Genomic DNA, 13,174 nt, shown 5'->3' with positions numbered 1-13,174 from the left:
CCTGAAACCCTATAGAAGTGCTGAAGCGTGGCAAACATAGTTGACACGGAAGGGATATCTCCTTTAGATAGAAGCATAATATCATATGCAAAAGCCAAATGAGATAGCTGAATACCTGCACAGATTAGACATTAACCGTCACGATAATTTCGTGCACCTAATTAATATCAATCTCCAATAAAATTACAATACATGGCTGTTAATGTTCAATAAAAGCGCGACACACGACATTTAGTGTAAGCAATTAACATTCAATGTTCAATTTTGGGGTTGAGAACTGAAATAACGAGATTGAAAAAAAATGTGGGACTAAATTTGTAAATTAAATTATAAAAGAATCAAAATCGAATTCTGAAACAAATAGGATGACCAAATTTACAATTTTACCTAATAATAATACCGGTTTTTGCTTTATACTAGCTCATTATTACTTTTGTTATACTTATTTTTGCTAGTGTTGTAAAAGAATGTTATACTGGGATTATTGGATGCAGTGCAATGGGTTGCTGATTTGAATATATTATATGTCCCACGTAGTTTTTGAAGTGGATTGCAAGAACGTTGTTGACACGATTCACGACCACTGGCAGGATCGCTCTGAAGCTGGTTTAACCATAAGTGATTGTAAAACCATCCTATCTCAATTCCCTCATTTTAGAATTGAGTTGATTAGAAGGCAAGCTAATGCAGCTGCTTATACTCTTGCTAGAGTGGCTATTACTAATGATAGTCCATACATTTATCATTATGTCCTACATTGTATTGTTGACATTATCAATAATAAAATAATATGAGTTTATTCCTTTAAAAAAAATGTGATGTAAATAATATAACTTTTTGTTAAATTCAGTGAGTGACTCAGTAACAACAAATAATTTTATATTTATCAACTTTTCATGATTGATTGTGTTATCGGAGGGAAGGCAACTGATGTGCACATTTTCTTGCAGAAGAGAGGTTTTACGAGTCAATCATATTGGAGCAACAACCTCCAATCGCTCTGTTCTACGTAACTAAGGTACTAGTATTTCATTTTACTTCCCTTTTTTCTGTTTCAACTTTACTAATGTGGCGGAACAGATATAGACTTGTTGGGTAAAAGTAAGACCTGTGAAATTTCCGAAAACTCACATTTCACAAGACGGAAACATCACGAGAAAGTCTACTAGAAATTTAAAGGTCCATGTATTTTAATGGAAATAGAAAAAGAAAACTGACCTGAAACGTTGAATTGTAAACCATATGGAATTGAATTAACTGCGTACTCTTATTTTCTATTTAATCAACCTCCATTTTCTATCTTTTTCTCTTCTTTTTATTTTTTTAAAAAATGTAAAGTGACACTCCCTGGTGCATATTAAAGAGAGAGAAAAATAGAAAAGTGGAAAGAAGAAGAAAAAAAGCAAAGTAGAAGGGGCCAGGTCCAAGATGACACGGACACGCAAGCCCATTATCACGTACTTGGGCTGACTCTGATGCATGAATCCATACGCAAATCCCGGCCACGCCCCTGTGGTTGCGCGAGTAACACACGCGCCTCCACCCTTAAGTTCCACGCGCTGCTTTCTTTTACGTTTTAAAATCCTTCCATACCTCTCCGCCACTTCCTGCACAAACCCTCCCTTCTCCATGGGACAGTCACCGTCCACCTCCGCCGCGCCTCCGTCGGACCTCAACCGCCTCCAAATTGCTCAGTTACACCCAAACACCGATTCTGATTCCACCGATTACACCCTGCGTCTCTCCGACGATTGCTTGGCCGCAATCTTTCATTTCCTGAACACCGCCGATCGGAAACGGTGCTCTCTGGTATGCCTCCGGTGGCGCCTTGTCGACGGCCAGAGGCGGCACCGGCTCTCCCTGAACGCACAGCCGGAATTACTAGACTTCGTCCCTTCCCTATTTAACCGCTTCGACTCGGTCACGAAACTCGCTCTACGATGCGACCGAAAGTGCGCGAGCATAAACGACGAGGCTTTGGTTCTGATCTCGCTGCGGTGCAGGAACCTCACGCGCCTGAAGCTGCGCGGGTGCCGTGACATAACGGAACTCGGAATGGCCGGCGTAGGCGACAACTGCAAGGCGCTGAAGAAGCTATCATGCGCGTCGTGCATGTTCGGCGCGAAGGGAATCGCGGCGGTGCTCGATCGATGCTTTACTTTGGAAGATCTAACGCTAAAGCGGCTACGTGGGGTCCACCACATCGGCGACATGGCGGTTGGTGCCGCGGCTTCGTTGAAATCTATATGCCTGAAGGAGCTCGTTAACGGGCAAAGCTTTGCGCCGCTTTTGATTGGCTCGAAGAAGCTTCAAACGTTGAAGGTTATTGGGTGCACGGGGGATTGGGATGAGACTCTGGTTAGGGTTGGATGTTCCAACAATGGGTTGGTTGAGGTTCACTTGGAGAAGCTTCAGGTTACCGATGTAGGGCTTGTTGCCGTGTCTAAATGTTTAGGGTTGGACACTTTGCACGTTGTGAAGACCGCTGAGTGCTCCGACGTGGGGCTTTGTGCGGTTGCTGAGAGGTGTAAGTTATTGAGGAAGGTTCACATTGATGGGTGGAGGACTAATAGGATTGGTGATGATGGGTTGGTTGCGATTGCCAAACACTGTCTTAACTTGCAGGAGCTTGTGTTGATCGGTGTTTATCCCACTTTTTCGAGCTTGGCGGCGATTGCGTCTAATTGCGGGAATCTGGAGAGGTTGACCCTTTGTGGGATTGGAACCGTTGGTGATGCGGAGATTGAGTGCATTGCTGATAAGTGTGTTGCACTCAGGAAGCTTTGCATTAAAGGGTGCCCTGTGTCTAATGCTGGGATTGGGGCTCTAGCTTCGGGGTGTCCCAATTTGGTTAAGCTTAAGGTGAAGAAGTGCAAAAGGATTACTGGTAAAGGGGTAGAGTGGGTGAGAGAACAGAGGGTTTCTTTGGCGTTTAATTATGATGATAGTGAATTTGAAGCTTTGGATGGGGGTGCAAGTGATGGGGTTGGGGGAGCTCAGCATAATACGGTAGAGTTTCTACCAAACATCATCAACCAAACTACCGTGGCCGAGGCTGAGGCTTCTTCAAGTAATAATAACAACCGAATGACAATGTTAAGATCAAGGTTTGGGTTTTCGGCTGGTAGAAATTTAGTACCGGGTGCCTTCAGAAGGTGGTCTAACAGTGATAATGTCTCCAGTAGCAGTTTTGGATGATGTTAGTAAGAAAGCGCAAACACAGTCTTGCCATGTTCGCATTCCCCAATATATCTATAATAGTTCTCATGTCGATTGCCTGTTCTTTGCAGGGTTGCTATGTGACTTTTTGTTTTTGCCTGAGTAGCTGATAGCAGCAGCATTTCTTTTGTTGACTAGATTTGTCAGTCACCCTCATTGATTTGTCAGCATTTCTGGTTATATCACCTTAGTAAAAAGTCTGTTTTATTTCCTATTAGTGCAGTTTTTGATAAAACAAAAACTGCAGAGTTGACAAAAAAAAAAAAAACAGAAGATAAAAACTGCAGAAAATCTCGTTCCCTCTTGATATACTTGTTACTACTACTGTTGGCGTGTGTATTGTATGTACGTAGCCAATATAATCACAGGAAGTTGGGAACCACTTTTAATTGAATGAACATTAAAATGCTTCATTAACTCATGGTACAGAAACAGGCCATAAGTTGGGTCTGCAAACTTTATACGGTACGATTTAGATAGAAACAAAATATAATCACCGGAAGTTGGGAAACATTAAAATGCTTCATTAACTCACAGGGTACAGAAACAATACTCAGCTGTAGCATTTGGAGTGGTATTCTTTAATTAATGTAGTATTAAAGTTTTATCTCAATAACTCCCTTAATAAAAGTTTATATTAACATTATTATTATGCAACTTTAATTTTAACCTTTAATTTTTATTAAAATTGCATCTGATCTTCTGATGGTGAAAATCTATTAATAATAATACCAATATATAAATCATTAACTCAAAATGCACAACTAGTTACTTGAGATAGGAAAATGTGTTACTTTCATCTGTTTCTGTTAGCAGCCAGCAAAAGAATTTAAGTTTTATGTTTGACAAATAGTAAGAGATTTATAATAATTCACCCATTTAACTGACTGTATTAGACTCGTTAGATATCAACAAATTAATAATAATAATAATAATAATAATAATAATAATAATAAAGTAAAATCAAACACATATTCGGTGTTGGATTTGTTACCCAGCAATAGCATTGTCATTTTGTAAAGAAATGCCGGTCTCTTGTATTTGCTACCTTTTGATTCAACTCAATGATTTTTAGAATTCTCCATAGGCCGTTGAGGATGGTGAAGCATATCATGTAGAATACTTGAAAAAATCATGTAAAAATGTAACCTTTAAAATATACAGAGTTTAAATAATAAAATACAGAATAGTCCTTTTGACAACAAATTGGGGGCAAACCAATGAATTCCGTAATGCCTAATGTCTTTCCTGAGTAGTATTGAAATCAATCAATAGTTCATCCCACATCCTCTCAATCACTGTCAAAATCTTCATCTCCAAAGGAAAAAACTGAAGCATCTGCTGCGATTGCCTTGATGTCACTTGCCCCTACAGATCCCATGTTTGTACTCTTATTGCCTGTATGATTTTTATGAAGTTTATCTGTAGGTGATTCTTCAGAAGCATCGTTTTGCTTGCATCCCTCATGCTGCAGTGACAACTGATCCGTTTTCTGTGTCAACATCCCTACATGGTCATTTGTTGCCTCAGATACTTGATGAGGTGCCATAAATTTGTACTCAGCTGCAGCTTTATTGCTTTGTGTATCCCGGGTCTCCTCTTCGTCGCTGTCTGAGAATACATCATCATCTCCGTTTCTAGGGACTTTACTCTCACTTGAATTAGATGTAGTAGACTTTGGACCAGGTAGGGCATTGCTTGTGTTTCCATCAGATCCTTTGCTGGCAGGATTTGATTTTGTATTTGCAGGTAGGGTGCCATTATAGTCTATCATCACAACTTCCACCTTGAATCCTGGAGCAGGGATCTTTCTCTGAAGGGTGCAATCATAAGTTTAAATTATCGTCAGGTTCAGAGAATAAACCAATAGAGGTACCTTGGGGTAGAATCACCGTAAGATACTAAGGTTTACCCGCATGCAAAATAACATTGAAAAAAAGTGCATATTTTACCTTGTCGAAACCATCAAAATCTGAACCATCCAAAAATTTTCGGTTTTCTGTCATCGTTGTATTCATCCAACTGCCAAGAAGAAAGGGGTACATCAAGAAAGCTGCTAATCTATGTAAACAAACTGTTTCATACTATACACAATTTTGAAGAGAACAAATCTTTAATGTATAGTGGAAAAGGGAATGAAACTATTCTTCATCATACAACATTTAGGCCTTCGTATCAAAAAGATTCTGATAAAATCACTATATAAGCCACAATACAATCATAATGATTCTGATAAGTGATTGAAAAGCAGAAATAAAGGGTGACCAAAAGAAATAGGTGTTCTGAACAAACCAGTAGAAATCTCCCTGTCGATCTTGAAACTGAATTTTGAAGTCTCCTACCAACTCTGCTAGACCAGGCTCTCCTGGTAGGGCAAAAACCACAATTCCTTTCTTTGGTACACTGATCCAGAAATCTTCTGGCTGCAAATGAGTTTAGAAAGTAAATTCAGTAATCAAATTCAAATCTATAGCATTGAGGCTTTAGGAAAGAATCAATACTCAGAAAAGATGGCCTAAAAAATAGTGTGTACCATTAGATCCTTTGTTTTGGGATGCTTTCTTGTGGTAAAAAGAATTCCTGAGAATAAGTTAAAATGTCAGGCTTTGTAGATTAAAATATCAGTTGCATGAAAAAGTACAGTACAGACTAGAATCTTGCAGAAGTAGAAATGCATATCGATTAATTTGGTTTAAATTCAATTGGGAAAGATGCAGGCACTTTCAGGTTAAAAAGTGCAACCCTATTGAAGGTACATAGTAGTATATCTGAAGTTCTGAACCAGACCCCCAGATGAATGCTCAAATTTCTTGAGCTATACTTAAATGAGAGAATATTGAGGACTTCTTTTTAGCTGTCATCTCATTTTATGTCCATTCTTCCATTTACTCCTTTATCAGTTACAACATTTGTTGACTGCATACAATTTTTATTTTTATAGTTGGACCATTATACATTTTTCCTTTTCTCCCCATGCAAAACTTGGAATGTAAGTGCTTTTAATTTTAGTTTTGCTCAAAAACCATGTGTTGAAATTCACACTATAGATATAGAAGGGAAAAGACTTTTTATGGAGTATTTTCCTACATAACTTAGAATATTACTGAAATTCAAACGACATGAAGAGAAAGCAATAACCTTTGCTACTTACCCGTATGATCAGAAATTGTAATAGATGGTCTAACCCAATAAGGGCATTTGTGAAGCCGAAACCCTCTTAGCATGCACCTGTCAAAGTCCAAATTTATAGGATCCTTTTTCAATTTTGGTACATTGTGACAAAATTACATCTTACCTTCGTCCTGGTTGGACTTCTCCATTGAAGTGTGTTAAAGTCCGTTCAAAGTATTTTACATATCTCTAAAAAATTACAGAAATAAATTATTTTAGAAGAATATGTCCAGAATATTACATCTTTAAATAAAACAATAAACCAAAATTAATGACTGACAATCTGACTAGGGAGGACTAAAGCCTTTCCATCTACACATCTTTTATGGTTAAAGTAATCAATGGCTTCCTCTGCAGTTGGGAAGAACTGCAAAAAGATATTGACAGTCAAAAATTGCAAAATTCAAAGACAAAAGTGCACAACTGACATTCCAAAGTCTTTGAAGTTGATTATCATAACTTGCCTTAAGAAACAAAAGAAGACTACATATCATCAGTCCAGTCCTCCCCATACCAGCTTTACAATGAACAACCACGACATTTTGAATATCCTCCTTCAACCATGAATATGCACTTTGACAAAATGATGCTATAAGTTGAATAGGAGGGCAATTATGATCACTAAATGGGAAAGTTGCAACCTGAAAACAATCCCAATAGGTTAATGGGACAAACAAGAATATTACAATAATTTGATTAAAATATTGTGGTCCATTCCTTAATTCTATTTTGGACATCTGCCAAACCAAACTGCAATTAAAAGGTAAAATAATTATCTCTCCACATTTATATCCAATATTTGTATGTTCCTATGTGATGTTTTCATACACTCTAAAATATTGTAAGGGTTCCTAGGAATGACAATGGAAAATTTGTCAATAGGATCTTCTGAATACTTGTGATGAGGATATGCAAGGTATTGTCCTACTATAACTGATATCGACCATCAAAGTTAGACAACCTAGAAACATATACAGTCCTGGGCTCCTATTTTATGTTACCATTATTACCTTGTCATATCTCCAAGCTTTTCCCAATAAAAGGAGTTCTCATTAGAATGTAGTCTTGTATTGTTTGAGCAAAGGAGAGGTTGGGGGGGTCCAACAAGAGGAACAACTAGCATACCATCATGGTTTTGTTTATTTTTCCTAATCATTTCATAAAATTCCTATGAAAATATTTTATGATTTCTTAATTTAAAATTATTGAATGGTTTAGATTAAAAAATATTAAAGGTTAGGATTAGTTTCCTTATAATTTAATAGCAGTAGCAGAAAGATATATTAATTTAATACATGAAGTCTAAGGATTAATTGAGACCAAATTAAAGTTTAGGATGTCTATTTGTAAAAGTATAAAATTTAGAATACTTCTATTTTTTTGCCTTATCATTTATCTTTACCAGGGCCCCATGGGATAATTTAAGAGGAAAGAAAATGATATTTCCCTGTCTTTCCGAGTGTTTTGGAGCAAGAGTTACCATCATATTCATTTAAAACAAGTAAAAATACCAAACTTTTTTTTTGCTCAAATTTTTCTACCAAACTCTACAGTAGCTACACTGCAAATCATCCTGGCAAGTTGACTCCAATTTTCAACTTGAAGTTGAACATAAAGAACAAGTGCACTGAATATAAAGGACAAGTGCTGTGTCCAGTAGACTAGAAAGGTAAATGATAGGTAACCGTCAAAATTATTGCCCATCTATACCACTATATCAAATAGATTTCTGAAATGAAAATAAAGATGAAAATCGCACCTTCCCCTGGAATAATGATCCGTCATATAACCTTTCTGAACAAAGATTGTATACTTTGTATTTTCCCTGCACATCAAGGTTTCAAGAGAACAAAATTGTCAGAAGATCATAGATAAATTGTCAACAACACTCAGTATATCAAGATACTAGGAGAAATTAATTGTCCTAGCAAACCATTTAGTGAAACAAGAAAAGTGGATAGTAATTGCTCAAATTCATAGAGGAAGTTGGAGCTTGGGAGAATTTCAAGATCTTCAGGTACTCAAAGTACCTCTTTACATCTAGCAGAAGAGTTCAAGATCACTGTCAATTATAATTAAATGTTGGGTTGCTGTTTGGGCTACTGTAGATGAGTGTTGTATATGATACCATTAATCCAAGTGTTGTAGCAGTGTTATTTTATATGTTTGGCATAGTTACACTTTTGGTTCCCATTCTTTAGCCTATAAGCGATTTTAGTCCTCCTAATTTTAATTGCTCGCATTTGGCCCTGTTAGTTTCGTAATAGTTCAAAGTAAGTTCCTCACCTCAAAATGTTATCCAATAAATAATAGAAATGTAATAGAGATATGGCATATCAATAATTCGTATAAATTAGCAAAGAAAAAATGTATAAAATATTTAAATAACAATAAAAAATAAAATTTATAAAATGAAACAAAAATTAATTTGAACAAATAGGAAAATATGACGACTAAACAGGAGCAATTAAAATTAAGAGGACCAAAACCACACATAGACTAAAGCACGGGAACTAAAAATGCAATGAAGCTTATACTTTACGAATACCTTTCAGTTTCTTTTTATTTTACTTTAGATAGATTGGATGTTATCTATTCTGCGGGTTAGGATTTTTTAACTAAGGGATTCTATGATATATGAAGGGATTTAATTTTAATGGGTTTAACAGGGGATAGTTCACATTTTCTTATAAATTGTTTTCTTCTATATTCCTTAGCTGTTAACCAGAAGATAAGTACTCTTTGTTTCTGTTCTAGATTTCTTTGACCATCCTTTTGATAAGAACCTCGGGAGATCTACACAACAAGTTAGCCACTGCAGTTAGAGAGCCCAAAGTCTCATACTTCCATATATGAGAATCCCATACTTCCAACACAGAACTCAAGTCTCATATGCTCCCAATTTCTCTCGAGTGCTACAGGATGAGAAGAAAATAGGATCCCAGGACTGCAATAGATATTATGTTACCTTATGATGCGTTTCAAAAAACTTGATCACTTCATCCATGTGATTGCGATAGAACCCCTGCAACACAGCTCCCCCTTAAAACAAAATTGAATGATGACTGAGCTTGGCTTAAACATGAGACAAACTGACTGTCTATAAGTATACCTCAATGTATCCAAAAATTCCAGAGCTAAAATCACCACCCGGAAATCCCATAGCAATTATATTTTCAGTGATGTATGTCATGTCCAAATCAAATCCACCTTCCTGTTACAGAGAATAAGAGTTGAAATATTAAAGTACAAGAAAAAATGAAATCAACAAGGAAGGTGAGTCAATTCTTTAAAAAAAAAAAGGGTAAACTATGTCAACTTGTACCAGAGAGAGCATCAGATACACAAGAGTATGATGCATTAACTAAGCAGTCAATGCCAATTAGATTCTTCAACAGACAAATTCGAGATAGTGACCATTTTTGTCATGATGCTTTTTGCATGGTGGGAAAATCAACATATTTTTCTTATTAAGAATGTTAGGAGACAGAACAACTCTTTTATAGGAGGTAATAAACCTAAGATTCCAGGAAGATACTTGGAAAATACAATATTTTGAGTACATGCTCTTCTAAAATTTTTGCAACAATAGTTTTTGTACATAATTTCATAAACTCCTATAAGATGTTTTTCTAGAGCTTGTTTCTTATCCATTTGTGAACTGAAAACACAGAACATGCCTAAAGTTTTGGTAGATTGTGTGAACTATTTGATTGATAAAAGCATTGTGAAGTGACGAGGTTGAGATCAAAATCCAGCATATTTAACTTGATGGGATGCATGCCGTTAAGGAACATTTTTGGGTATTAGTGTATTACCATTTTGAATAGCTATCAAAATTGTCCACAACTATTATACAGTAGCCAAGAGGATATGTGGTTTTAACAATTAGGTATATCACTTGCAAAATACAAAATACAAAACGATCATCATATCCTCTTGTATAATGTAACAAAATAAGAACATGCCAAAAGGAAGAAACCACATAAAATATTTTTTTTTCTTTTTAAATGTTTTTAATGAATGACTCATAGCTTACCCATCAGTATATTTTTAGGAAAAGAAGTGCAAAGATTAACAAGCAAAAAAAAAAAAATAATGATGTTATAAGATTTGTTGTAACTGATACATGTGAGATATTTCATAAATGCAATATAGCAGGGAATAACATGGTTGGCAGCAGCACTAGTAGTATCATTCAGGTCGTGTACCTATTCATATAATTATAACCAATTTTAAACTAAATTTGCTGCCAATGCAGATAAATGATGACATAACCCTGATGCAGAAAACATATCAACAGAAAACAAGTAAATAACTAACTATAAGGGTTCATTTTGTTAATCAACTTATTCGAGAGGAACAGGTGACAAAAACAAACCATGCAGGTATTGAACTTGAGTTCACACTTCACACAACTGCAAGTGCCTTAACCAGCAGATTTGGACATGATAACATACATCAGTTATACAATTTATCCCATGGTATGGACATAGAAGAGGTAAAACCAAGCCAGGTGTAAAATTTGGTACTCAACTGACCTGGTATCTACGTTTATTTTGAGAGACAATATGGCGTGCTTTGACCTGCACTGCCTTTACTGCACTCTTGGAAGAGTCCACCAACCCTTTGGTGACGGATTCAATCAAGTTAGATTGCTCGGCTCCTGACTTGACTGGAGCAGTTTCATTTGATGGCGTTCGCAATCCAAGCCCACCAGTCAGGCGAGCAAAAGCTGACATGCCAGCATTTTCGGTCTGGGAGTTCTGTTGTGCTCCAAGCCCAAGGGCCTGTGGGAATTTCAGATTTCTTGCCCAGGATGATATGCCAGAAGTGGGTGACGACAATTGCGAATCATGTGCATTGCCAGGTTGTCCAGACACTTTGGTTGAGTGTTGTTCTTCAGTATTAGAAGCTGGAGGAGTAGGTTGAGATGAAGAATCAGCTGAAGCTGGTTCCATGAGTCACTCAAATGCAGTTCTGCAGAATGGAAAACCAATCTAATTCATGAGCAGTTTAACTTTAAGCAGCTAACAACAAATTAACTAAATAAAATAAATATACACCATAGAATGTTGGTGGTAAAATTAATATATGATAATGCCAAAAGAACACCTAAATTTGAAACATCTACTTCACACAAGCTAATTAATTGCAGAATCGAAACCATTCTCTCATAAATTAACTGGATTATAACATATATTGAATTAAAACAGTCCAAAAACGTTGGCGTCGGGAATATAAACAGAGAGATCTGAAAATGGAAGCTTCACTGATACAGATTGAGCAGATTTGCGATTGAACACGAGCAATAATTGTAATGTGTAAACAATGAATAAGCATGTTCACATCGTAAATACAAAGAATGAAAAATGCAAGAGAAGTGGATCACTTACCTGTGATGTGAATCGGTGGCGATGCACACTATTCGGTCTGTTTCGCAAGGAACAATGGTTTTGCGAAGGAGAAACACGTGATTTGCAAGTTTGGGATTTAGATCAATGCAGGTTGATTGGAGTCATCGGAAATTTGACATTGGAAATCCCATGGGAGAATGAAATAAATAGCTCGTCGGTGGAAAATGAAAGATTCATATCATCTGGTAGACCGTTATTACTTATTTCACAATTCACGATTTTATCATCGAACTAAGATTAGGAGTGATAAAGAAAATTTTTTTGTTAAATTCTCTTATTTTTTTCGATTTTACTCTCTAAATTTAACAAAACCATAATTTTACATACATTTGATTTTTTTATTATGTTCCAATTAATCTTAAATGATTAAACTTAACATTATTTTTTCCATAATGAAGGTAAATAAAAAAATACATATTGGTTTAAGGCACCATTAAAAAATAATTTAATTAATTAAAATATAAAAAATAAATATAAAATTAAATATTTGACTAAAATTGTAGATTTTAAATTTTTTAAAATGTGAAAAATAAAATCATGAAAAAAAGAGAAAATAAAACCATGTATAAAAAATTAAAGAGGAATCAATTTGCAATTTAGAAAAAAAAAATAATGTGTTGGTTATGTATAATTTAAGAAGCATATAGATGATCTTAAATTTTGTAATTTGAGAAAATAAAAGAGTAAATTGCACTTGTACCTCCTATGTTTTTTTTTCAAATTGTATTTGATATCTATTCTTTTTTTCATCCTATAAAAAAAATTTAATTATTTAATTCGTATTACACTAAGACCTCCTCCCTTATAAACACCGTTAAATAATTTAGCAGAAAGTAGGCACATGTTAATAACATGACGTTTAATTAAAATTTATGTCTAAAATACCATCATCTTCTTCCTCACATTGCACTCATCATGTGTATGGATGCGAGTGTAACAAAGATGTTAGAACAATTTCGTCTACTCACATATTTCAAATGACGTTAATTAACGACATTAACAGAATGAAGATAAAAGCAATGTAAAAAAAAAGAAAGAATGTTGAGTGCAATTTTAGAAAAACATACGAGATACAAATATAATTTACTCAAAGAAAAAATAGTATCCCTCAAAGTGCCTATTTAAGTTAAAAGAAGGTTCTTGTTTGTTTGAGTTTCAAATTGAGTATTTTTTTATTGTTCACTTGTTGTGGTTATGAATGATTAATTATTATTAGATATTTTAATTATGTGATAACACGATGGACTAATTATTAAACAAAGTTAATCATCATTACATGTTTTAATAACCTCACATATGAGACAAAATTAATCATTTTAAGTTACTAAAATCGATGTTGAAGTCTTATAGATTAAAAAAACATGATT

At 35.3% G+C, this 13,174-nt stretch overlaps 2 protein-coding genes across 2 annotated transcripts; one reads left to right on the top strand and one right to left on the bottom strand.

Annotated features, from left to right (window-relative positions):
- The first annotated feature begins 1,260 nt into the window (after positions 1-1,260).
- Positions 1,261-3,524, top strand: LOC114422006 (F-box protein SKIP2-like). Its single transcript, XM_028388176.1, has 2 exons — positions 1,261-3,199; positions 3,291-3,524. The coding sequence occupies exon 1, from the start codon at positions 1,480-1,482 to the stop codon at positions 3,196-3,198; it is 1,719 nt and encodes a 572-aa protein (XP_028243977.1). The 5' UTR covers positions 1,261-1,479; the 3' UTR covers position 3,199; positions 3,291-3,524.
- Positions 3,525-4,317: 793 nt separating this feature from the next.
- Positions 4,318-12,010, bottom strand: LOC114422000 (phosphatidylinositol 3,4,5-trisphosphate 3-phosphatase and protein-tyrosine-phosphatase PTEN2A-like). Its single transcript, XM_028388164.1, has 13 exons — positions 11,787-12,010; positions 10,932-11,370; positions 9,503-9,604; positions 9,359-9,415; positions 8,150-8,215; positions 6,855-7,031; positions 6,671-6,757; positions 6,515-6,579; positions 6,371-6,447; positions 5,753-5,799; positions 5,512-5,642; positions 5,172-5,241; positions 4,318-5,032 (listed from the first exon to the last, which is right to left on the bottom strand). Exons 2-13 carry the CDS (start codon positions 11,349-11,351, stop codon positions 4,511-4,513), a joined length of 1,821 nt encoding a protein of 606 aa, XP_028243965.1. The 5' UTR covers positions 11,352-11,370; positions 11,787-12,010; the 3' UTR covers positions 4,318-4,510.
- Between the last annotated feature and the right edge of the window lie 1,164 nt (positions 12,011-13,174).

The sequence above is a fragment of the Glycine soja genome, chromosome 1 (assembly GCF_004193775.1).
Source record: "Glycine soja cultivar W05 chromosome 1, ASM419377v2, whole genome shotgun sequence".
Lineage (NCBI taxonomy): Eukaryota > Viridiplantae > Streptophyta > Magnoliopsida > Fabales > Fabaceae > Glycine > Glycine soja.
The sequence above is the reverse complement of the archived record's forward strand: the minus strand, read 5'-3'. Positions and strand labels throughout refer to the sequence as shown.

Bases quoted from the DNA above. Each gene is read 5' to 3' on its own strand.
- LOC114422006 (XM_028388176.1), top strand. From the start codon at position 1,480: ATGAATCCATACGCAAATCCCGGCCACGCCCCTGTGGTTGCGCGAGTA.
- LOC114422000 (XM_028388164.1), bottom strand. From the start codon at position 11,351: ATGGAACCAGCTTCAGCTGATTCTTCATCTCAACCTACTCCTCCAGCT. The intron at 9,605-10,931 runs GTCAGTTGAGTA...TCTCTGTAACAG, and splicing joins AAAATAAACGTAGATACCAG to GAAGGTGGATTTGATTTGGA. The intron at 7,032-8,149 runs GTGCGATTTTCA...GATTGTTTTCAG, and splicing joins GATCATTATTCCAGGGGAAG to GTTGCAACTTTCCCATTTAG.